Genomic DNA, 27,556 nt, shown 5'->3' on the forward strand with positions numbered 1-27,556 from the left:
CTTTTTATGTCTTACTATACTTTGACTTTTTATGCCTTACTATATTATGATAATTTTATGACTTTTTATGCCTTACTGTACTATGACTTTTTATGCCTTGCTATACTATGACTTTTGATGCCTTACTATACTATGACGTTTTTATAGTTTTTATGCCTTACAATACTATGACATTTTTATAACTTTTTCTGCTTTACTATACAATGACGTTTTTATCACATTTTTATACCTTACTATACTATGACTTTTTATGCCTTACTATACTATGACGTTTTTATGACTTTTTATGCCTTACTATACTATGACTGTTTATGCCTTACTATACTATGACGTTTTTATAGTTTTTTATGCCTTACTATACTATGACTTTTTATGCCTTGCTATACTATGACTTTTTATGCCTTACTATACTATGACATTTTTATGACTTTTTATGCCAAACTATGCTATGACTTTTTATTTCTTACTGTACTTTGACTTTTCGAGCCTCATTATATTATGATAATTTTATGACTTTTTATGCCTTACTATATTATGATAATTTTATGACTTTTTATGCCTTAATGTACTATGACTTTTTATGCCTTGCTATACTATGACTTTTTATGCCTTACTATACTATGACGTTTTTATAGTTTTTTATGCCTTACTATACTATGACTTTTTATGCCTTACTATACTATGACTTTTTATGCCTTACTATACTGTGACTTTTTATGTCTTACTATATTATGATAATTTTATGACTTTTTATGCCTTACTATACGATGTCATTTTCATGACTTTTCATGCCTTACTATACTATGACTTTTTATTCCTTACTATACGATGTCATTTTCATGACTTTTTTATGTATTACTATACTATGACGTTTTTATGACTTTTTTATGCCTTACCATTCTATGACTTTTTATGGCTTGCTATACTATGACGTTTTAATAGTTCTTTATGCCTTACTGTACTATGTTGTTTTTATGACTTTTTATTCCTCACTATACTATGACTTTTTTTGCCTTATTATACTATGTGGATTTTACCATGTTTTTTGCCTTAATATACTATGACGTTTTTATGACTTTTTATACCTTACTATACTATAACTTCTTTTTGACTTTTTATCCCTTACTATACTATGACTTTTTTGTGACTTTTATGCCTTATTATACTCTGACGTTTTTATGACGTTTTTATGCGTTACTATACTATGACTTTTTATGCTTTACTATACTATGACTTTTTTATAGTTTTTTATGCCTTACTATAATATGTCGTTTTTATGTATTTTTATTCCTCACTATAATATGACTTTTTTTGCCTTACTATATTATGACGTTTTTATGAATTTTTATGCCTTACTATACTGTGACTTTTTATGTGTTAAAATATTATGATAATTTTATGACTTTTTATGCCTTACTGTACTATGACTTTTTATGCCTTGCTATACTATGACTTTTTATGCCTTACTATACTATGACGTTTTTATAGTTTTTTATGCCTTACTATACTATGATGTTTTTATGACTTTTTATGCCTTATTATGCTATGACTTTTTATATCTTACTATACTTTGACTTTTTATACCTTACTGTACTATAACATTTTTATGACTTTTTATGCCTTACTATACTATGACATTTTTATGACTTTTTATGCCTTACTTTGCTATGCCTTTTTATGTCTTAGTATACTTTGACTTTTTATGCCTTACTATATTATGATAATTTTATGACTTTTTATGCCTTAATGTACTATGACTTTTTATGCCTTGCTATACTATGACTTTTTATGCCTTACTATACTATGACGTTTTTATAGTTTTTTATGCCTTACTATACTATGACATTTTTATGACTTTTTCTGCTTTACTATACAATGACGTTTTTATGACATTTTTATGCCTTACTATACTATGATTTTTTATGGCTTACTATACTATGATTTTTTATGCCTTACTATACTATGATGTTTTTATAGTTTTTTATGCCTTACTATACAATGTCGTTTTTATGACTTTTTATGCCTTATTATACTATGTCGTGTTTATGACTTTTTATGCCTTACTATACTATGACGTTTTTATGACATTTTTATGACTTTTTATGCCTTGCTATACCATGACTTTTTTTGCCTTACTATACTATGACGTTTTTATGACTTTTTATGCCTTACTATATTATGATAATTTTATGACTTTTTATGCCTTACTGTACTATAACTTTTTATGCCTTGCTATACTATGACTTTTTATGCCTTACTATACTATGTCGTTTTTATGACATTTTATGCCTTACTATACTTTGACTTTTTATGCCTTACTATATTATGATAATTTTATGACTTTTTATGCCTTAATGTACTATGACTTTTTATGCCTTGCTATACTATGACTTTTTATGCCTTACTATACTATGACGTTTTTATAGTTTTTTATGCCTTACTATACTATGACATTTTTATGACTTTTTCTGCTTTACTATACAATGACGTTTTTATGACATTTTTATGCCTTACTATACTATGATTTTTTATGGCTTACTATACTATGATTTTTTATGCCTTACTATACTATGATGTTTTTATAGTTTTTTATGCCTTACTATACAATGTCGTTTTTATGACTTTTTATGCCTTATTATACTATGTCGTGTTTATGACTTTTTATGCCTTACTATACTATGACGTTTTTATGACATTTTTATGCCTTGCTATACCATGACTTTTTTTGCCTTACTATACTATGACGTTTTTATGACTTTTATGCCTTACTATATTATGATAATTTTATGACTTTTATGCCTTACTATACTATGACTTTTTATGCCTTGCTATACTATGACTTTTTATGCCTTACTATACTGTGACTTTTTATGTCTTACTATATTATGACTTTTTATGCCTTACTGTACTATAACTTTTTATGCCTTGCTATACTATGACTTTTTATGCCTTACTATACTATGTCGTTTTTATGACATTTTATGCCTTACTATACTATGACTTTTTATGCCTTGCTATACTATGACTTTTTATGCCTTACTATACTGTGACTTTTTATGTCTTACTATATTATGACTTTTTATGCCTTACTATACTATGACTTTTCATGCCTTACTATACTATGACTTTTTATTCCTTACTATACGATGTCATTTTCATGACTTTTTTATGCCTTACCATTCTATGACTTTTTATGGCTTGCTATACTATGACGTTTTAATAGTTCTTTATGCCTTACTATACTATGTTGTTTTTATGTATTTTTATTCCTCACTATAATATGACTTTTTTTGCCTTACTATATTATGACGTTTTTATGAATTTTTATACCTTACTATACAATGACTTTTTATACTTTGCTCTGCTATGACTTTTACATGACTTTTTATCCCTTACTATACTATGGCATTTTTATGACTTTTATGCCTTTCATACTATGTCGTTGTTATGTCTTTTTTATCTCTCTATATACTGTGTTATTTTTTTAATACTTTTCCTGTCTTACTATACTATGCTTTTTTTATTCCTTCTTGCCTTATTATATTATGTCATTTCTTTATCACTTTTTATGTCTTACTATACTATATCATTTTTTTGACTCACTATACTATGATGTTGTTTTGCCTTTTTATGCCTTACTATACTGTGACGTTTTTTATGTCTTTTTATGCGTTACTGTACAATGTGTTTATTTTGACTTTTATGCCCTTCCATACTATGTCATAGTAAACATAACTATGATGTTTTTTTTACATTTTTATGCCTTACTAACCCATGACGTTTTTTAATGTTTCATGCCTTATCATACTATGTAGTTTCCTTTACATTTTTATGTCTTACAATACTATGACGTTTTTTGACATTTCTGTGCCTTAGTATACTATGACATCTTTCTTTCTTATTATATTATAAAATTTTCATGCAGTTTTTATGCATTATTTTACTATGATGTTTTTTGACAATTTTATGCCTTACTATTGTATTATGTTTTTGTGCCTTAGTATACTATGATGTTCTTACTCCTTATTATGCTATGTCGTTTTAATGAATGATTACGCCCACATCAGCTGATTACGGGGAGTGAGAGAGAAAATTGGTTGTGAATGAGATTGAGCCTAAAGATAATCTTCCTGATTGAATTTAATGTAAACTTCATTATGATGTTCTTTGACATTTTTATGCCTCACTATATAATTAAGTCTTATGACATTTTTATGCATTACTATACCAGCAATACTATACCATTTGTTTCCCAATTATGTTGTGTTGATGAATGTAATCGCCGCCTGAATTATGTTCAGAAGCAATGCTTTTCTGATTGAGTAAAGCTGCATTTATGTACCGCACGTAAGGAAAATACCAATGCAATGTAAAATACTCCTACAAGTCCTGCATTAAATTTCCTACTGAAATGAAAGGGTATCAGTATTAAAAGTGCTCCGATCAGGAAAACAAAGTACTAATTTATGTATTTTCAGATATCAGAATCAGCCACTTTTGTCAGTAACTTAGGCCAAAGCTAGGCATGCATGCAGTATGAATTGGGGAGCCTACTGAAGTTGCCAAAAATATTTATTTTCCCCTTACTTGATGGTGAATTGAAAACTATGCTATGAGAGCGACACAGCTGGACACACGCACACACACACACACACACACACACACACACACACACACACACACACAGAATTTGATGACTGTGTTTTCCCACTTTGCATCGAGGACTGTAGCAATGATTGACAGGCGGTCAGATTCAATGTCACAGAATATACTCTGGACCAATTCAACCCACATCACTTTCAAAATTTTTGGATGGACTGCATTTGCGGGGCCAGCCCTATGAACAGGTCTGTCGCTGTCTGACTGAGTGATAAGGTTACACCATTGGTCAGCTGTGATGCTGCCAACATTGCACCTTTGAATCTTCTGTAGCTGATGCAGCTGTTGAGCTGATCTGTTGTGTGAGCTCCTGAAAGGAGCCGAGCAAGGACATCATACTTCCACTGGCTGCAAGTGAACAAGGGAAGGGAAATCATAGTCATCTCCATAAGCACACATTTCTGTTCCAGTGGACTGTAGTGTAAGCAGTGTTTCACCTGCTGGGTACATCTTGCTGTAGCTTTTCGATAAGCTTGCCCAGTTGTTTCTGAAGTCTTTGAAGTTGGGAGTGGGCATGCTGGGAGTGTTTGAAATGACAGAAGATGTGTCTTCCAGAGGCGAGTAGATAAGTGATGCTGCTCTGTGACGAAACTCCCTTGGCCACAGTGAGTTGGATTGTATGTGTGTGTAAAATCTTAACATGAAAATAAACTAGCAACTGTAAAAAGTATAATATTTCCCTCTGAAATGTAGTGGAGTAGAAGTATAAACTAGAATACATCGATATTCTTGTGTGCGTGTGTAAGTGGTCATATAAAACTTCTCTATCGTTCATCTCAGGCCTCTTCATGCCAGTATTGTTAAACATTAGCAGTGACCAGAGTGGCCTCTCCGGTTAAAAGTGGAGAATAACGACAGTCAGTCTGTGTTGCTCCATCATCAGCTCCTGAAAGAATCCCACTCTCTCTTTTCTGTGTGCGGTCCCCATCCATCACCGGCAGCCGGTGGGTGCCCGGGCGACATTGTGTTTATGCAACTTAAAGAGCTTTTCTCTGCCCCGCCACAGTGATGTATCGCCCAGGAGCCCAAAACAGATGATGTGTGCAGTGGGAGGATAGGAGAATGGATGAGGGGGCTGCGACTCTTGGCGAGCTGGGTGCACCTCGCTGCGAGAATCTGTCGATATTCATGTTAATAACAGCAGCAGAAAGTGGAGTGTTTGGGATGAAATGGGGTTGGCTGATGCTGTTGTTGTTTTTGTTGAGAGATTTAAAGGCTTTTGCGGGGATTGTGGACCGTTGGTTTGCTTGATATTGCACAGTGGGAAAATCTGTCAATATTAATGTTGATAACAAAAAAGAGTGGAGTGTGTGGAATGAATGTGTGGCGCTTTAATGTGATGTGGGTTTGGTTTGGGGTTTTCAAGGTTTTTTTGGGATGTTGCGAGACATTGAAAGTGACGGCAGTGACTGCCGAGGCTGAGGGAGAATTACGTCTGTTACAGGTTCTACATTCAAAGTGGAAAGATTGGTTGAGTTTTGAATGTTGTTTGTTTGTCTCTAAATTAACTCTAATCTGAAAATGCTTCTGAACATGTCAGTGATGTGACCTCATGTTTACAGCATAGTGTGAATAAGAACTAAAAGACAAAAATGGATGACTTTTTTTTCTTGTCCAGACCAAATGAACCAAAGTACAGTTGTTATCACGACTTGTCAGACATAACAAACAGATAAATATTCTTTCAGCCCTTCATAGTCAGTGTCCTAATGGTAACAATTAGTCAGATGTTTTCAGGCTTTCAGCCATGTTTCCTCCACTCTCACTGCGTCTCTGACAGATACTAATTGCGTTGTATCAAGACAATATGGCACTAGAGCATCAGCTGAGCAGCAGGTTGTCTGACATTTCATATGCACACAATACACCTGTAAGTCATTAACGCTAATAAGTTCAACACAGAAAATGAATATTTGGCTGTCACATTAGGCTGTACACCCTCCACATGTCTTCAGAAAACAGTATATATTTAGGGATGTGCTGATCAGGTGTCGTGATCCAGATCTGAGTCCTGTAATACTATACTGATACCAAGGCCCATCAACACATTTATCACAGTAATATTACTTAATGATTTCATAATTCATCAGCTTTATGGAGCAAACAGGAATAATGACTCATTTTGTTTTACATCCATCCCTCCTGATATGGTTGTTATGTAAGTTGATTTTTTGAGTTCTGCATGGACAGAGAACTATTATGTCAGTCACAGAGACTTGGCAATGCCATTTGAAGGACACAAGCATGTCTCTCCATCCTCTGTACATCATACGCTCTCTCCCGCCCTGCGGCTGTATCTCCTCCTCTAGGAAGCTTCCGGTGTTTCGGTCTTTGACTTGAACATTTAACTCGAACATTTACAAAGGCAAAATGTCAAATGACTAATCTACTTCTTAAACCACTATTTGAGCCTCTCAGTCTTCCTCCGCTCTTCCTCTCTCTTTCTCTCTCTCTCTTTTACACAATCCTCCTCCCAAAATACAGAAGAGTGAGAAAGAAAGAAGGGGGGGATGGGGAGGGTAACAATTCTTTGGCAGGCGGGTTAATAACTTGCTTTGCTCTGGACGCTTTAAATTGGTTTGCATTGACACCTGCTATCTCTCAGCAGATAGCAGAGAGGACCTCATTAAGTATAAAGACGCTGGTGGTGGGGAGCCAAATAACCCGCTGTAGAGCAATAACTTCCATTCCACATACACGCAGCTTTTATTGTCGCCATGTCAAACTCCTGAGTTTTGTTCCTCGTCCAGTGATGATGTCGCCTTTCAGCTCTGTCTCTGTCACTTTTCAGCCACCCTCGATGCCTTCTTAAGATAAACCATTCATTTCCATTCACGCTTTTTAATTGCCTTGCCACGAGGTTGGGCTTATCTCAAATTAGATGTTCAAATATTGAAGTATTTGTCATTACCAGGCTACTTTCTCTTTTGAAAAGGAAGATAATCCAGTACAGCAAAAGAAATGAAGGGTATTTGGTGAAAGAGAGAGAAAGTAAAAAAAAAAAGACAAATAAAAGACAAAAAGTTAAAAGTACAGAAAACTAAAAATTCTGAATTCATAGTTTAATATGTGTTAATTATATATGTTCTCAGAAATGCCAAGATTTACTGGTAATTGCTTCTGTGTTGTGAAATCTTTATCTTTCTTTCCTAGTTAAACCATTTTTTTCAGTGTTTTCTCACCTGGATTTCCTATTTAATGTGTGATTGACAGTGAGTCTCATTTTCTTCTGTGATGAACAAATTATAATAATTTAACACAGTTTACTTTTGAGGAAATAGCTTGACAACCCTGAAATATTCTGATGTTACTGATTATCAAAATTTGAAATGGCTGTTTACTTTTGACACATTTAAGTTTGCTAAGTTTGTCTCTAAAGCCTGGGAAAAGAAGGCAAGATGGATTATTTAATTAGTATTTACTCTGTAATAGTCTGCACGACACAGTGATAAAGACAGTCATTCATTGGTCTAATTAATGTTGACAGAAGGTAACAAGCTGACATATGAGAAGTGCAGGATTATTACAGGTGAAACAGGATTGTTCATTGTAAAAGCTCCACAGAGTTTATAACAAATTACAAAGAAGTAAAAGTTTTGCAGAGTTCGGTAAAAGATGAGAGCAAAAAACTTTCCATTTGGTTTCTTGTTGGTTTGAAGTTTGTGAAGCTGCTCTATTTTTAGTTCTGGTCATACGGGTGGATGATCTGACGATGTCATATCGTGGATGATCTTAATTTGTGATATGATCTACTTTTCAGATGAATCATACACATCGTGTCTTTATAATGTGCTATATTTAGATATTTAATTTTAAAGGTTCAATCGCTGCTAACCAGACCAGCTCCTAAATAGCTAGCCCGCTAACAGCTGGCGGCGGCAGTCTTTGTTCTGCTCTGCAGCCTCGGCGAACTTGTGCGATAATGGGGAAAGTTGGTTCGTTAAGGCTTTTGTCAAGGCTGGTCTTGTGTGTCCTGGCTTGTCAGCTGACAAGGGCAGTTTCCAAGTTACATGAGGAGTGAGGGACTTGGCATGGTACCCCCAGATATGAAAGACAGTTGATTGTAAATCAGGTTTCCTCCATCTTTGAGTGAGAAAGATGGAGGAGAAAGAGTGTGTGAGGGAGGGAAGTGAAAGTGATGGGGTGAACCAGACCTGCAATTTGCCACCTAAGCAGAAGTGCAAGGTAATGGAGTGAGGAGTCCTCAACATTTTGCCCTCATATCCTCACCTCCTCCTCCTCCATCCATTCCCACTGTATTCCCTCTGCTGTTACTTTGTCCAATCAGTCTGTGACAGTTCAGACTGTGTAGATGGACAATCAGAAAGTGAATGGGTTTGTCTGTGAAGCCTCCCATTGTTCACTGACTGTAGCATGAGAGAAAAGAGACAGGGAGAATTTCATGGCATGTGCCTCAATAACAGCAATAAGTGTATCTAGTAATTCAGAACATGGATTTTATTACACTGTCTTAGTGTCTTTCTTCTGAGAGTCTGTGAGAATCTGTCTCTTTTTTCTGACTTTTCTTAGTTTTCAAATTAGGTTGATTTTGGGCCCACTATTATTCAACCTGTGCATGCTTCCACATGGACTGCATAGTTAACTCTGAGGTACTTCTGTACTATAATGACTAAAGCTCATTTTTCATGTTTACATGCTGTGTTTGAGTGATCTTTCTAGAAAACTGGCATTGGCAAAGATAGAATTGGCTGAGGCAACAAAAATGACCCTAAACATAGTTGGAAATGAGTCGATGCTCTAAACAAATAGGTTTCTTTGCTAGATTGAGAATTTTAAACAATGTAATATGCAATATGCAAATAAACTAACAGGCTTGAACAATACTGTAATACATTAACCTGATGCTCTGATTTGTGTTCCCACCCAGCTTTTGTTTACAGCTGTTGTTTTCACAGGACAGGAAATGCATCTGAGATATTTTTTTGCAGAACCTCTAATTAATTAATGCCAAAGTTTACAGTTCTACCCAAATATTTTCTGTGCGGTATTTTTGTTCCAAGTTCAAAAACTTTTTTTTCTATTATTATGTGAGCAGAGAGAGACTGCATTTTCCACTGCAGTGGCTATTGAAGAGCTTTGTCAGCATGTTTTCCTGCTGCTAGGATATCAGAGCCCTAATACGACTACTGGCATCTCATCCTTTCTCCCAGAAACACTAATTGGTTTGGCGGCGACTAATCTAATTGGACACTGAAGGTTAGTTATGTGAATCCACACAGAGCCGGCCCTCCCCAAAACCCTTCTTATCTATTGCTCAGAAAGAGGCTCAGAGACTGAGGAGGAGGAGATGGAGGACAACAATCCTGCTGTATCATTATTTCCAGGGGAGAGAGGGAAAAAGGGTGAGGGGGGGGGTGAGTGTGGAACAGGGAGAGTAATTGCACAGCGATGGGGAGAGACGGTCATGAGACAGACAGGAATGTAAAAGTTTGTTTAAAGCAGCTTTCATGAACACATGGTCGTATTAATCCCCCTGGATAAATTCATCCTCTGCATTTGTGTCATTTTTTGTGCTTTGCTCTTTACTCTTCATCTCACTAATTCTTGTTGTTATTCTGTATTAATGCAGGTGATTTCTTTTTTCAACAATGCACAAACTCTGGAAAAAAAAGTTTTTGCAGCTCAGACAAGCTGTGTGTGTCACTATAGAGCTGAAAGGTCAGTTACGCTGCAGTTAAGATGCAGGGTTTGTGTCTTTTTGTATTTGTTTTTAGTGTCATTCGAGTCATTTTGTTTCTCTTCGTGATTGTTTTGTGTCTCTGTCATTTTGCATCTTTTTGTAAAAACTTTGCATCTCATTGAAGCTTTCAGTCGTGGTTTAGTGTCTCTCTGCGTCACTCAATTTGTTTTGTGTCTTTTTGTAGTTGTTTTGAGTTTCTATGTTGTTGTGTGTCTGTGATGTAGTAGTTTTGCATTTCTGCATATCGTCTTTACAATCTTTTTCTAGTTGTTTTGTGTATCTTTGTAGTCATTCTGTCTCTACCATACTGTGGGATCACTTTAGTATTTTGATGTGAAGATTTTATACTTCCAGTATTAACGTTGTGTATTTCAGTTTTGTCATTGATACATTGACCTTTAATTTGCTAATTTATGAGGTTACAGCAAAGCATTTTTTTTTTTAAATTTAGTTCAACCCAGAAACTTGAAAGAGTCATGTTGACTCTACAGCTGACACTGAACCCTTCTCCCTGTTTCATTTTTTTCCACATAGCAACCTTAGACGAATGCCTCCAAGTCTCTTGAGTGTGATTAATTATCGGGCACACTGCCGAGTGCATCGCTGAAATTTTGGCAAGCCATCAGCAGATCAGGGGGACGAACATCGTGTCACAGACAAGGTGAAACTATGGGAGTAATTTCAGTTTACACAGGGCATCAGTTTACCATTGACAGAGGTGAAAGTGATGAATTACATTTACACTTGTTACTGTAACATCACTGTCAGACATTTTACTTTTACTCAGCTGACGCCATCTTTCTGTTAAAGAAACTCACTGGGATGAGACACTGTACAAATGTTGATCAATGTCATGTGAAGGTTGCAGGTTCTGGTTTCCCACTGAACAGGTTCAGGAAGAAGAGTTTATTCTTTTGTGATTATATATTCTTTTTGTGATGTTTAGCAGTGACCGTTGCAGTATGAGCTGCGGTGGTAAATGACAGATAAATGGCTGGCAAGGGTCTGAAGCACTGTAGCGATTTGGGATCTATAAACAGTGTTTTGTGTATTTGGAGTGTATGAAAAGTGTGACTTTTGGTTGGACTTCTAGCAGATTTAAACATGTCAGACTGCAGAGAACTGGTCAGATAGGTTATAAAGCTGGGCGTTTGCATCACCCAGCCAGTAGAGGTAAGCAGAGCAACCAGTAAATGCAGTTAACAGTGCAATACAAGGATTTCAAGGCAGACAGAATTTTACTCATGGGTTAGAAAATTACATATTGTTAAAGTTCAACTGAAATCACATTTATCATCCCCTCTTGAGATGATGAGATGATGTTAGTGTGTTTTTTTAATGTATTGTTAATAGATTTTGATTGACAGCAGCTGGCTGTGCTGTAGCTACATATCATATAGCAGACAGCGTGTGGTTACTGGTAATGAAGGGTTAGAACCACAGCTGGATCTGACCAGAACTAATTGACATCTGCAGGTACCGTATGTACATTTACCTGCTGTTTAATGTGCTGCTAATTAATTCGCTGTGCAGCTAATTAGCTATCTATCCTTCAAACTGACAATATGGGGTCACTTTTCCCTGCTGAGTGTTTGTTTGGTGGTTGGTTCAACAAGCTAAGGTGCAAAACAAGATGCGTTTGTGTTTATAAGTTTGATGAGGAGGATTTAGACTTTAGCAGAGAAGCTAATTGTTCTGTAGCTGCTGTTGTGTAGCAGCTACTGAGATACAACACTGATGTCACTGCTTTATGCAACATTTGATTATAATTGCCAAACTGGGGGGCAGGGGGTGCCATCATGAAACCAATAAATGCCATAAATATTGAACTATAAATTTCTCCCTTTTGGTTCCAGCTTTTTTCTTCTCAAAGGAGAAAACAGGTCAAGAGATTTACAGACATGTGTAGCTGGAGCAGACTTTAAAGGTACCATATTGTATAAAGTGAGATTTCCATGTCTTTTTTTATTATAAAGCAAGTCTAGCTTCTATATTAATACTGTGAAAGTATTAAAGCGCTCAGTCCACAGAGAAATGCTCACAGCCTGTATTCAGAAACCGAGCCTTAAAATGAGCTGTCAGGACTTCTGTAACTATGTGATGTCACAACAAAGTAGTCACTACTCCCAGTAATGCCGAAAGCCCCGCTTACCTGGACCCACCATACAGCCTTGGTTTCTCTGAGTGTTTTCCTGAAATCTACTAAATTTTTAATCAATCACTCAGAAAACAGTCAATAGCCAATCAGAAGAGAAGCTCAGAGCCTCCCTTCTGGTTGGCTCACTGAACTGTTGCTAGAGCCCCAGAGAGAAGCCTGAGAGAGGAGATGTAAAACTACAGTACACTGAGATAGTTTTTGGTACTTAAAACCACAAATATATCTTCTTATGGATATCAAAATATGGGACCTTTAAGTTCCTTTTCTGTCCCTGACCTCTGGACATAATGATTTTCTTCTTGCTGTGGATGCCTCCGAACCTCCGTGTTTGGCAGATGGCCAGTGTGAGGGCACGGCGAAGGGCAAACAGATACACTCATTTCACGGACCTCCTCTCTCCTCTATGCAGTTATTCCACTCATGAACCAGCAACTTATCTCAATGTAGGAGATAACGATTTTTGTAATAGTACAAGAGGCAGGTGAGTGTGGCAAACACTGCAGTGTTATCTGTGCGGTGCGTTCAGGATCTGTAGATTTTAGTTTTATTGATGATATTCAATGAAATCCTCATGAAAAAAAAAACAAGCTGCTCAGGGATTGAGATAGAGCGGTTCATTTTCTGAAATCACCCATGCACTTCAGATATTCTCTCTCTTATTTTTTTATTCCCAACAGTTTTTTTTTTTCACTGCCCATTTTCTCCACAAAAAGAACCATGTTAAATCTCCATAAGAGCAAAGAAAAGGGAGAAAGAAAATGGAGACAAGACTCTTTTTTTTTTTTTCAGGCAAATCATGATATTCTACAAATCAAGAAGAGCACATTGATTTCATTGTTTCATTGTTCCAATGGACGTCCATGTGAAATAAATATTATAAATAAATATTTCTCAAGGCCATTCATGTGAAAATAGCTTTCTACGAGTAAGACACAATACCAAACTGCTTTTTCCTCAGGGAATATATATAAAAAATAAAATAAAAATAACCAAATGTTTTTTTTTATTTCATGTTGATACATTCTTGGACAACACCACAGAATAGTTGCATGAGTGGCCAAATGTAAATCTCTCCCACAACATTGGCACATAAGCAGCAAGGGCAACATGAATATACCTAGTACAAACAGTAAAAAACATACATGCTTCCTTTGTTTGTTTTTTTTAAGTATTTTGTTTTTTTAAATATATATTCATCTTTTTCTCCATTTCCCATAGTTTCCAGGAAAATAAGAAACCAATCAAAGCCATATTCTGCTGTGTGAGAAAGTATCAGAGGAAGTTAACGGTAAAAGAAAACAGAAAGTAAATAAAAAACAGTACAATTCAGAGCAGACAGGTGGAGTCAACTGTGTTGTGAGAATTTCATTATTTTAAAAGTTTTTTTTTTCTGTTTCAACATCGAACATATCAGGCATGCATTGACAACCTCGACATCAACACCTTTTTTGTTGTATCAGCAAGTCCGTGAAAATCACCAGCACAAATCCAGCGACGACCCCCCCCCCCCCGGACTGAAGCAGGTTCTCATTAAGTCAGCTAACAACACAGTTAAGGCTCATCATCATCATCATCATCATACACCTATGAAACACTGCAGAAGTCGTCATGTATGTGTGTGTGTTCGTGTGCGTTTGTGTGTGTGTGTGTGTGTGTGTGTGTGTGTGTGTGTGTGTGTGTGTGTGTGTGTGTGTGTGTGTGTGTGTGTGTGTGGAGAAGGTACACTCGTGTTGGATGGGAATGCTTTCATTGTGGGACCACAAACATTTCAAACAGTTCAAACAAAAAGGTCACGATTTTTTTTTTTTTTTTTTTTTTCTTCTTCCAAGCTTTATGTTCACGGCCAGCTGAGGAATCTGGTTTTTCTACCATGTCGGGCGACTGATTTTTGGACTCACAAACAACAACATCTATCCAACATAAACTCTGATGTTTTGCTCGCTGTCTCATCCCTTTTTGGACGGCCATGATAAAAACTCACAGCCTTAATGTTTTTACAAGTGTCTGATAAAACAAGGTGACTTCAGATCTTATTCCCAGTCACAGACTCGGGAGATCCGCTTCATAGGCACCCTGGTCTTATGATCACATTCCTAATGTTGGACAGTTAAAGACCTAGAAAACTTCAGATCTCAAGTATCTCTCTACAGCAGAGGGTTTCAAACTGTGAGAGACGTGAGCGAGGGAGGTGAAAGGGACGGGTGCATGCAGGTGCTCTGAAACAGCAGTTATATGCTATTGGCAGTATCCTATTGTAGTTTGGATACTGATTTGACCGCTCTCCAACAACGCGGTTCAGCAGCAGAAGCTACAGCAGAGGCTGATGTGGCTCATGGAGGAGCCCAGTTGCCACAATTTGAATCACAATGATTGTAACTCAGTCAGATCTGACCACACAGACACGGCTGATGTCTCAATTTTGTCTTGTGTCTTTGAAAACCCCTCTACTAAATAAGCACACTGTAAATCAGGGCTGTAATCTAATCTGTTACCGATGATAGTTTGTTTCAGATGTAGAGGTGATTCAGAGGGTGTTTTTTTTTTTTTAAGGATGTCTGGATTTTTGTGCCACGTGACATTTAAGTGACAAAAATCAGATTCCAGGTGGCAGCATGAGCAAAGCCCTCGTAATCTCAAAGCGAAGAATATGGCTTTAATAAAGAAACAAAACAAAAAAACAATGTGCATCCAAGAAGCAAGAGCAAAAGAGATAAACCACCGTCATAATCATCTTAAAAATAAAAACCAAAAATAAAACCAACAACTGAAGTATAGGCCAACATATAAGCCATAAAGAACTACACACGGGTCGACAGGAAGGTCGGGAAACTTGCAGTTTGGAAGGACATTTAAGAGACAGGAGGAGGCAGGCTCTGTAGAAAGGGTCATATCAGGGGTCGAGACGGCTGCTTCGCTTGACATCAACGGCAGAGAGACGCGTCATGGAGCCCCGTGAGCTACGCCGACTGTTCACCAAAAAACCCAGAGGCTGCGAGATGTCTGCTGATGCATCCCGTTTGTTCGTTCTCAGTATGATCATCACAAACAAACAAAAAAGATTCTGGGTTTTATTTTTTTAAATTTTCGGACCAATTTCCCAAACATCACCCGTTGCCATCTTTTTTTTTTTCTTCTTCTTTTTTTAAACACTTCTTTACCTTAGTCTCTTTGCTTTCTTGCTACTTTTTCACTGACCGAGTGAATATCTATGTGCCCGAATTCTTTGTTCAAAGGAAACTCCCACAAGGCTTTGCTTCAGAGTCTGAAAGTCTGTGGTGGGCAGTGAAGCACATGAGACCAAAAAAAGAAAAAAAAAAAACTTAAAACATCCTTTTCTTCTTTTTTTCCCCCTGTTTCTTGTTTTAACCCAGCAGGGCAGGAGACCAGATATCTACTGTTATCACTCTCTTTCCTCTTTTTTTCCCTTTTCCAGTCTGTCGTTCTGATGGAGGATTGCCTTTAGATCACAAGGTCGTTGTAGCTCACGTATTTCTTCTTTGCTGCTGGACCTAAAAAGGGAGGAGAAAAACGAACAGAAGAAATCAGCTTCGGTTCTTGCGGCTGTTACTTCAGATGACGGGTGATGGTGAAATGACAGTTTAATGACAGGTATATGAAATTATCCATAAGTTTTTAAATAAGGCTTGAATTATGAACTCTCATTGCATTTCTTGAGTTGACTGACAGCACAGACTGATTTCGAAGAGAATTGCCTCTTCTTCTTTTAGAATTGGAGTCGTGTGTTTTGTAGGTGTTGAGAGGTCATAACTCAGAGGCGAACTGAAGAAAACACAATGGAAATACTGCGATATATATCAGCTTCTGCAAAAATAAGAACCTCAATCTTGAGAAAAGAATATCCCACACACTGAATACTCCTATACACCTATATGTCTATTATACACACAAATCAATACCAATGATTGGAAGACACTCCTACGGTGGAGTGTCCCACACCTGTGCACTGTGGAGTATTATCTATTTAAAGTGATTGTTGGATTATTTGACATGAGGTGTGACTACTGCACACACTGTATTACTCCACTGATCAGACAGAGCTAACGCCAGGAACACATGGCCTGCGTGTCTACTGTGTCGCTGCTACTGCCAGATCTGTCGTTCTACATAGAGTTTTCAGGGTACTGGAATCTCGGATTTCTTATTCTTATAAATTAATAACATAATCATTTACCTAAACTGGTTTTAAAGTGGCTAAAAGACACTTTTTGCAGATGTCCCCTTCCACAGCGGCACATCACTTTACTTCTGTCCCAGTGCTCCCGGGCGTTTCTCTATAAACTGGCAGCTCAGAATCTCCTACAGTCAATACACTGACTATAGATAACTACCTCAAACAACCCCATGTCAAATCACCCGAACTACCACTTTAAGATCGTGGATGTAAGAACTTTTTAATATACTTCTGATGAAGATCTACAGAGACTGAAACGGTGGGTGGTCAGTCAATCGTGATGCTGAGAAGTGCAGGATATTCTTTTTTCAAGACTGAAGTGACACTTTCCAACGCACCTGCATCTCAGACATTTGGATGTGTGCATATTTTAATCAGGAAAATAAGAACTAAAATTAAAGTCTGGTTCAGAGCTCTTTAGTTAAGGACCTTATTTTCATCAAACAAGCACAACAACCAGCACAAAGCAGAAGTTCTCAGTCTCACAGACTGTGTGGGCGTCTCCACCTGTTCTGGTTCATGTAGGGGCAGCAGCACAGAGAGGAGTTTAAGGGCTGGGAGGAGATGAATACAGGTGATTAGTAAATTCACTGTCAGCCAGTAACATTATCGGTCTCATAGCCCCGAGACGGACGAGCCAATCACAGTTAGCCATGATGTCATGAGGACACAGGTTGTTACTTTTTCTCCTTCGTCTCCCTCAAACAGCAGAATTAAAACAGACTAGTGTGGGCTGTTGTTCAGCTCCATGCTGCTGTTCTCAGGTGATCTGAATGAAGGTATAAACAGTGAACAGGTTGTGTTATGGCACTACAGGCTGATACTGTATGTGAGGGTTTCTGCTTTGACCACATTAAAAGTTCATATTTGATATTGATTTGAATGCATCAACCGGTTGGAGAGAGTTAAATTAAATATTATTATTGTTGTTATTCTGTTATTGCTGCACATTTGCTCTTGTCACTGAAGTGGCAGCAGATTGATGTTGCACCAGAAACAGTTGTGGTTCTAAACGTCTTTTATCACCACAGAGGTCAATCCACAAAGGAAGTGTTTGTGTTTTTTAAGCATTTTTGACATCTATCACTCACCTGGCTTGTGAAACAGATACACTTGTATTTATCAAATGTATTAATCCACACTGACACTAAGACTTTTTTTTTGTATGGTGTGCTTAAGGCAGATTGAGTAAGCGGGGAAATAAAATCAGTGACAATGCGTTTCCCTCCTCTTTACTCATCATGCAGCCCACTTTAATAACATTTTTGTCCTGCCGGTGCCTGATATCACTTGATAGAGCTGTTCTGAGGACAGCCATGGCTGAATAAAGGTCAGAGTCTGTGTGGACTGGACGGTCTGAACGGTTCAGTAGTGCTTATGTATGGATTCCCAGTAAGACCCTGCTCTGTCTCATTTGAATGAACCTCTCAGGTTTGTGCTGGTCGTTGCGTGGACATGAAAATAAGGCCCTCAAATGCATCAAATGAGAAGGTGGAAGAGGTGTCATCTGTGGTGTTCCTTTTAGTTATGACCACCTCCCTATCTCCCCCCTGCAGCTCTGCCTCCCTCCTCCCGTCTCTTGGCGACCACTTGGCCTTCAGTGTTCATCCAATGACAAATGGCTTCAAGCCAAAAGCCCATCATCAATCATGCAAGAAAGATAAAAGAGAAAATGGCAGAGTTCGCATATTAAGGCCTGAACGTGTCACTGAACCTCCCTGACTTTGTCATAATGTGTCTCATTCATACAGTAAGTAGTCAGCTATGGTCTGACAGGGCCGACTGTTCAGTATCAATACAGTTAATACAGCGCTACGTGGTATACTACAAAGGCTTTTTCCTTTTTTTAGCAACAGGCTGAATTTATTGGTCACAGTTGTGTGACGCACATTTACATATATCCACTGAGATGCAGAGCAGCCTCAGGTCTGGATTTCAGTAGATGTTCAGTGTAACGTCTTTTCTTTTAGGATGAACAGGTGAAGGTGCCACTAAAGTCAATGTTGTGTATGTGCAGTAACAGCTGTTATTCCTAAACGATATCTATCAACTGCATCATAATTTATAAATAATATTATATTATATATATATATATATATATATATAAATTTATAATTTGTAAAATCAAATTGTCTCCTTTAGATTCTTTCTTCTTTATATTAGAGAAAATTACATTTAATGCTGTACAAACAACTGACCCTGAAAACTGTATGATAGGGTTACATATGCAATATTTTTCATGATACTGAATTTTTTTTATATTATAAAAATCTCTAATTGCTATTTATCATTCATGATGATGATGACCTGAACAGATCCTCACAAACACTGAAACGAGTGATTTACGACACGTACAGTTGAGAGAATTTGATAATCAGACTTGAAACAGTCATGAGCTAATGTCACAGCGAAGACTAAAAGGAGATTAGATAAGAATATGGGCATCTTCCTCTACATGTGGAATATTTGAATACTACAGATACAGGAATGTTGGGACAATTTTTGCCAGATTTATGCTCTAATAATATTTGTCAAATAAACTTAAAAAACAAAGAAAGTATTGAGGTAAAAAAAAAAAAGAAGTGCCGAATTAATTCATTGACATCTTTAACTCACTTGTGAATTTCCACATTCATTCTCAAGGCAAGATTTCAAGGGGCGGGTTACATATGTGGAAGTGTTAGAAAGGCTAATCCCCAGAGAAAAGAATGTAGTAGAAGTATTTCACTTCTGCAGGCACCCAGGGCAACGCTAAGAAAAGGAAAGTACTGCTTGTAAGGATTCTTTTTGAGAGCAGCCATGGCTATATGAGTTTTAAGAGATATAGAGAAGCCTTTGTTGTATAAGGAATAAGCTTTTGCAGAGAGGCAGAGAGGTCTATAAAAGTCAAATCAGAGAGATTTGGCCTTTGAAGAGCTGCTGAAACCAGAAGAACAGCGAGAGATAGAAGTCTTTGTTGTCTGAGAATCAGCTGTAGCAGCGGAGAGGACGGAGAAGGGGAGAGCGTCACAAGTGCAGAGGAGAGATGAAGCCATCTGAAGTGACTGAGGGCTATTACGATGTCATGAAAGAGAGAGAGAAACGGGGGGGGGGGGCAGCAGGTGAGGAGGAGGCGAGAGAGTGAGATTGAAAAGAGAGAGGATTTAAAAATCGAGTGAGGGGAAAACCAGTAAACCCGAGGCTGAGTGAGCAGACGGGGGAGAAAGAGAGAAATGGAGTGAGAAATGAGGGGGGAGTCGTGCGAATGGATCGTCCCGGGCCAACAGATGGCTCTGCTGGTCTTCGGGGAGTCCTGACTGAGCTGCAGTCTTCCTGCACAGCTCCACTACTGCTCTGCCTTCTCTACCATGAACTCACCCTGAATAGTAAAACAGGGTGGGGTCCAGAGTCCCTGCACTGTTGATAACACTCCAGGAAGCCTCCCCCCAATGTGTATTAACAAAAGGGATTGATTTATGAGCTGTGACTATCAAGATCGTAGAGGCTGCAGAGACTTTTTCCTGCTGGGGCCTCATTATGTCTGTGTGGGGCTCCAGAATTTAAATATACGAATAAACAAGTAGTTGGCATTTGAATGTCAATTTCAAGTAGCACTCTGAAGCAAGGTTTTCATCTGAAATTAGTTCAAATTTTAACTGAACTTCCAGAAAATCGTCAAATGAACAGAATATCCAAAACTTTTTTTCCACCATTTTTACTCAGGTTTTGTATGCACATATTGAAAGTGCACTTAAAAGCATGAAAAAGAAGTCAGGCATATTCAGAAAGAGACAAGAGTCTACTTTGTAAAATTTGGCAAAATGACTTGAGAAGGGTGAACTGCACTGACTCAGAAACTGCCAACAAAGAGCTGAAACTTTACTATTTCAGCCAGGATGATGGCTAACGTTGCTGACAGCAGGCTAACCGTTGTATCATAGGGTTGGGCGTTCTCTTTTTAGATGAATTGTACAGATCACATCATTAAAATGTGCTATATTTAGATATTTAATTAAAAGAGTTCAGTCACTGCTAACCAGCCCATTGTTAACAGCTAACAGCTAGCCGCCTAGAACAAGGACTGCAGCTGGCGATTGCAGTCCTTGTTCTGCTCTGCAGCTTTCACAGGCTTGGCGTAGCAGAACATCTAGCTACCAGTTCTCCACCAGAACAAGATCCACCGTCACAGGCTGCAGTCCAAGACGGTGGAGTCACAGTCCATCCGCGGGACGAGAGACATGTCTGCAGTGCAGGGAAACATGAAGCGGGACGAGCCGGGGCTAACTAACAACTGAGCTTTCAAATCAAAACACTTATATTTAGCACCTCATGAATAAATAACAGAGCTGCCAGAACAAATTCTCCATATGAACTAAGCAAAAAGTGTAATTGGTTGTAACACAATTTGCGAATGGCGAATGGCAAGAAGTGAGCGAAAGATATACATCTCACGTCCTCCAGTCAGGATTTACTTATACATAATAAAGTCACAATAAAACCAGATCGTAAACAGGACGCAGATCATGATTCAGGTCGTGGATTGTGATCACAGCTTCTGGTTCCTCTTGACGAGGAGCTGAACAACAGTTTATTTGAGTAAAGACGTCACGTGTGACGTGAGCAGCGTGCAATCGCTCAGGTGAAACCAGTGCTCAGGAGGCTGCCTGAGGAGGACTGGGGAGAAATCTAATCTCTTAGATTAGACTAATCTCTGGGTGCAGCCTTGCCATAGCACAGCCGATCAAAGATCCACAGATGAATATCTCAACAGGTTTGTTCTTTTTCTTCCTCTCTTTCTGTCTCTTTCTCGTGATATCGCTCACAAGTGTTGAATAAGCGATTTTCCAGCCTGCCACATGCACAGTTTATGTCCCGATGAGCGCAGGAGCCGTGCAGTAAAAATCTGAGGTCTTGGGGGGTCAAACGTTCTGTTAAAGTGCCACCCACTATAGCATGCATGCAGCACCAGAGAAAGACTGTAAATCTGCCATTCAGATAGTCGTATTATGCTCTCCTCTCCCTCCTCATGTAAAAGTTATAAGTCAATTGAAAGATGGCGATAAAGAGCTGTAGAAGTATACTTAACATTCCCTCCACACACTCCCTCCTCTCTCCCACTCGAATGCATTCCCCCTCATCTCTCTCTCTGTCTCTTTCTCTCTAGACGAGCTCTCTCCCCCTCTCCTCAAACCTCCACAAGAAAATGGATCAAGGTCAGGACAGCAAAGCAGGAGAAGATTAATTTGCTCTTACCTCTGATAAATTATGAAATTAGCCTGTCAGGGGGAGAAAAACATGATTTGGTGAGTTGTCCCTGAGAGCCCCAAAGAGAAACCCACAGCAAGGTGTGGGTAGTAGTTTAATCACATTGCCATGTAATTTGTGAATTAATTCATTAATTTGAGAACTGTGGTGTATATATACATATATATATATATATATATATATATATATATGTGAATATATATATATATATATATATATATACATATCACAGTTCTGGTGGTTTCCTGTGGAGCAACAAAACAAGCAAATGATGTCTCTGCATGCTTGTTATGCTCTTGCTGAAATGCAGGGTCTTTGTCATGGATGTTCAGCACTAAAATGACCTGAGCATCGCAGATCAAAATACGGGGTTCATGGAGACAAAGAGTAAATGGAATTTGGATAGAAGTAAATTTCTATCCCATATGTATCATGGGTAATAATTCCAAACAATGCTGTTTTTCAAATTCTAAAAAGCAAAAATGGTTCAAACTCAAATTAACCTGCAAGACATGGACATCACCTTTTCCTTTGCTGAATGAATTTACAAGGTTTTCACAAATCCTCACTGACCATAAACAATACAGAGAAGCGTTACCTGTAGAGTGTGACTCTGCTGAAAGCTCACAAACTGTTTTTATACAATTTATTTACTGATATTTATTTATCAAGTTAGTTATTTTAACTCATTGAATTCTATTTGTACTGAGATTAACATCAATGATGGCTTCCTGCATTATTCCAACTACAGATGACAAGCTCTTCATTTATTTTACCATGGCCACTGAAAATTCTGGATTCTGATTGGTTGTTCAATGTGTGAATTCAAGAAAGTTAACTGATAAATTAAGTGTAATTTGGCCGATTTGTTAATTAAACAAGTTTCCTAATGGCAGCGTTACATTTCTAGCACAACGTGTTTGCTGTTGCAGATGAGCTAAGAAACGTTATTTATACAAGACAGGGTTGAAATAATTTTAAAAGCAACTTATTCAAATACACATCAAAAGCAGCAGTGGTCATGCATGAATAAAATAAAAATGGAAAGTAGTTCTTTTTTCTGTTTGACTTTTAGTGAAATTCTCTTCTCTTTCTCTCAGAGTCCGATTTTCAGATAGACATCACTCCCACGTCTCTAGAGTAATTATGAAGCTACAGCCAGCAGCTGCTTAGTTTAGCTTAGCATACAGATTGGAAACGGGGGACACATCTAGCCTAGCTCTGTCTACAGGAAACAAAATATTAACAATAACATGTTTTTTGTAAATACAACAATTTTCTGCTTTGTAGTTGGTTATGTGAGGGACTTTTTCTTGGCATTGTATTTACTGTACGGTCATGATGAATATGAACGCCTGACTCTCAGAGAGAAGGAGAGGAAGAGAAACAACATGGTGGTATGTGGACTGTGTTAAAAGAAATATCATCTGGATTCAATGAGTCACCTTCCACCACCAAGACAGAGAAGAGTCACATTTATTATAATGCTTATTAGCAACCGTAACTTGTAATAGTTGCTTGAATCATCTGCAACATGTTTCTGTGACAAAGTGTTTTCATTGTCTCAGTGGAGGAAACTGGCACAGCATCAAGCCTCATCCTTCAGTCAGTGACATTAAATCCAGTCAGTTCAGGAGGTGAAGTAAATGCATGGTTGGATGAGTAAAATAATAACATGCTTTATTACATTTCAATTGATTTTAGGTTTGAGTTTTACACTTCATTTAATACAATTTATGCGTTTGCAGCAGGAACAGTGAGGAGTTAATATACAGCGTTTTACACTGAGTACTTACTGTTGGGGTCCACGTTCTCACAAAGCTCCGTCTTGGCCTCTCCGTTGGGCCGGTCGCTGGCCTTGTGGGAGAGTCGGGACGACATGGTGGCAGCTGTGACGACGGCTTTGAAGGAACGTTTCCTCTTCTGCACATTGAGCTCCGGGTGGAAGATGATGACGTAGACTTTGGGCATGTAGAGCATCCCGAGGGCCACAGACGCACTCAGGTTCATGGAGATGGTCAGCGTGGTCGTCTGGATGTACAGCTGGAGGGGAAGGGGATAAATGAGAGTTAGACAAAAAGGCAGAGGGGGAGTTAAGGTGCTTATGCAGCTCGTCTTTTAGTTCTGGTCTGGCTCACGTTCACACTGACTTTTTATGAACCAGCCAAGAGGAGTTAACATGAAATCACATGACTGACAGGTAACTTATCGGTTGGACAGGTTTGGTGATGAAAATGGATGTTGATACTAAACCAAATGTTGGGATTTTTCTAAGTGCAAAGCATAGCAGAGAAACTGACCACTATCCTCTCTGCATTAAGAGTTTATTTTTAAAGGCCCCATATAGTATAAAAGTAGATATCCATGTGTTTTTTGATTATAGATCAGGTCTAGGTTCTATATTAATACTGTGAAAGTATCAAAGCCTCAGTCCACAGAGAAATGCACACAGCCTGTATTCAGAAACTGAGCCTTAAAACCAGCCGTCAGGACTTCTGGAACTTTGTGATGTCACAACAAAGCAGTCACCAAGCCCTGCCCACCTGGACCCACCATCTAACCTCACAGGATTTGGTTTCTCTGAGTGTTTTCCCTGATCACTCAGAAACCAGTCAGCCAATCAGAGGTTAGAGGCTCAGAGCCTCCTCTCTTCTGATTGGCTCACCGACCTGTTGTTACTAGAGCTCTAGAGAGAAGCCTGAGAGAGGAGATGTAAAACTACACTGAGATGGTTTTTGGTTCTAAATATATCAAAAGGTAAAAATAAAACACAGGGAAAGTATAAGATATGGGACCTTCAACGAACTCGGTCCATTTGTTGGTTCTGTGTAGCTGAATAAAAGTGCCCGACTGACTGAGGAAACACGACCTATAATAAGCCTGGAAAGAGATTTGTTAGTGAACCAAACTCTTGACATGTTTCATGAGCTGGTGAAGGATGTTTTTTATTATCCAGTGTGTTCTCGACCCTCACCTACAGGAGAGAGCAGTGGCAGACAGCTGGGCCACAGCGTAAATGTTTTATGCGCTGTGTATATTGCACTTGCGTCCGGAGCAGCGGCCCTCTGAACCCAATAGAGGGCTAATATCGGGCCGGGATGAATGCATAAAGAGGCCTGGCCGCGCTGTAATGGGCTTCCCAGAGTGGCTTTCACAGAGTTCAGCCCCACTGTCTTTATGTGTTATGGTCCTGCTGTCACAGTCTGATGTATACCATTTACAGAGAGAAGTCACAGGCTGAGTCACTGGGGGCTGAGGGGGGAGGAGGAGAAGGGGGAGGGATGACAGAGACAGGAAGGAAAGAAAAGAGGATGGTGGGGAAATAGGAAAGCAGCAGGAGGGTATTTACACTGGAGTAAACCAGCCGAAATGATCAGATGTTTTCTCTCCCGATATCTGTACATGTTTTGGTTAATGTGTTAAATTAAGAGGAAACACTAATCTGTTGTCCCTGTTACAAACAACTAACACACAACCCCTCCCGAGAGAAAGCTACACCAGCGGGAGTAAAAAAAAAAAGAAGCTAAATACACAATTATATTTTACAAGTGTGCAACATTTTCCAACAGTGGACCGAAAGGAAAGAGGGAGGTGAACATCTCACACTCTGCTCAGATTTATTCTGTCCCAAGTATTTTAATAAAGCACCAATGTTGCATTTTGTTCTTTAGTTTTGTCATTTATTAGTTAATTACTGTTTGGACTTTGTTCCTAATCTTTCTATCAGTCACTATGTTTGCATTTACTCAAGTAACCAGGTGACAGGTGATTGGAGGACTCGTTGGCATGCACTGTAGTAACCTGGTTACTGTAAACGTGCAGTAATCACATCTTATTTTGGATGGCTTCTTATTTTAAACGTTAGTGAAGACGGACTCTTATTTTGGTGTGTGTCTGCGTCGGAGGGTACTGGTGGTGCAGTGAGAGGACGGACAGAGCACACCTGATCTAGTTCCTCTTGTTATAGTCCGAGTTAATCGTTCTCTCTCTTTCCAGGACCATTACTCATCTGCCCACTTGCCTGTCTGTCTGTCTGTCTGTCTGTCTGTCTGTCTGTCTGCTGACTGGCTCCCCAATCCACGACCACCTGCTTCCTCCAGCCTGCCATGTTATTCTCGCTCATTCATCTACCCATGTCCAGCCGGTCCAGTAACCTCTCCACTTATTCCACCTCCGTTCCCTGTTACCCTTCCAATAAAACCTCTTCATTCCTTTACTCTGTGTCTGTGCCATCAGGTCCACACTGCAATTCATGTCTCTGTTAACAACTCTATCTCCTCCTGTGGACACACATCAGTGGAGGCTGCTGTATAAACAGGTAATGAACAACAATATAGTAAAAGACAGCCCGAATAATATAAAGTAGGTCTGTGTCTTCAGCGTAGTTTGTTATAAACCATTTATCTGATGGCTTATAGTCATGTGTTTTCTTAAGCTGCAATGCATTGACTTCTCAGGGCCACCGTAGTAATTAATATATAAACTAATTAAATGTTTGAATATTGATTATAAAAGCTAAACGGGGGGTAAAGTGTTCTATGAAAAACATGAACTGTTCTTGATAACCACAACTTCACTGTAATTGCTGAGTGATTAGGGAAAGCCACGCCCCCTGCCAAATAGGAAGCCACAGATTTCTGGCTGATTAATGAAATGAAAACAAACTAATATCTCAGTCTGAATATCACGCACTTATTATTTTTGTTCATAATTAAGATGTCTGTGTGATGCACGCACACACGCACGCACGCACGCACACACACACACACACACACACACGCCTGTGACTCCGTCTGATATAAACCAGTGAGATAAGCATGTGATAAGACAGCAGCTCTCTGATAAGATGACATGTCAGATAAGAAGCAGCAGACGTATCCAGAGGTCTGTTACTGAAGATTAATCTGATCACATCTGATCCTTTTTTCGTCTGTGCTGTGAGTCCGCCCCCGGCTGTGTGTCTCTGCATTTGATTTGTATGTGTGTGCATGTTTTAAGGCACGTCGGTTAGAAGTTTTGAGTGAGGCCATTTTTAAGAAATGAAGAAAAGAGGAAAAAGTGGAGAATCCTAATGAAGACGGCGACTCTAACCGGGCGGGGAGGAAGAGATCTGACGCAGCACGACTAATGATCAGAGGCGAAACACAGACGTGATCTTAGTGTTTTTTTGTTACTGGACAATAAAGACGATGTGAGATTGTAGATTAAACTTGGAGCCGGACCACAGGCGAGGTTAAGTGGATAATTTATCTTCTTAAATTGAAAAACGGTTTCCTTTGAGCTACTCAGATCCTGCATTTATCAAGAAACACAGAGCAAGGCTACAGGTCTGCAGTTCTTATCTACAGAGGCTGTAAATATCAAATATCATGTTCTCCTTTGTTAAAGAGACTAAAAACCAACTAAAAACATTCCCAGTGGTGGAAACATTTACTGGTACGTTTTACTTCTACTCCACTACATTTCAAGGGATTTTGTTTTAATAAAGCAGTAAACAATAAAACATCAAACAGATAAATCACTACCATTAACATCATCATTAAAGCTCTATTGCACTTTCAATACAGAGACACTGATGAATATATTTAATTAACTCACTGAT

The 27,556-nt window shown here is 38.5% G+C and overlaps 1 protein-coding gene across 3 annotated transcripts in view; it reads right to left on the reverse strand.

The window, feature by feature from the left end:
- Window positions 1-13,039: 13,039 nt before the first annotated feature.
- The window catches only part of LOC130162002 (metabotropic glutamate receptor 7), a 264,569-nt gene continuing 250,052 nt past the window's right edge, over window positions 13,040-27,556 (reverse strand). For 2 of the 3 annotated variants that reach the window (XM_056365422.1, XM_056365440.1), the window contains exons 9-10: window positions 23,751-23,997; window positions 13,040-16,027 (exon numbers count right to left, since the gene is read on the reverse strand). In XM_056365422.1, coding sequence (XP_056221397.1) covers window positions 15,978-16,027; window positions 23,751-23,997 — 297 coding nt within the window. In that variant the 3' untranslated portion in view covers window positions 13,040-15,977. Of the gene's footprint in view, window positions 16,028-21,942; window positions 21,966-23,750; window positions 23,998-27,556 lie in introns of all 3 variants that reach the window. The other variant, XM_056365431.1, reaches the window with a different exon arrangement.

This window comes from Seriola aureovittata, chromosome 2 (genome assembly GCF_021018895.1).
Source record: "Seriola aureovittata isolate HTS-2021-v1 ecotype China chromosome 2, ASM2101889v1, whole genome shotgun sequence".
NCBI classification, from domain to species: domain Eukaryota; kingdom Metazoa; phylum Chordata; class Actinopteri; order Carangiformes; family Carangidae; genus Seriola; species Seriola aureovittata.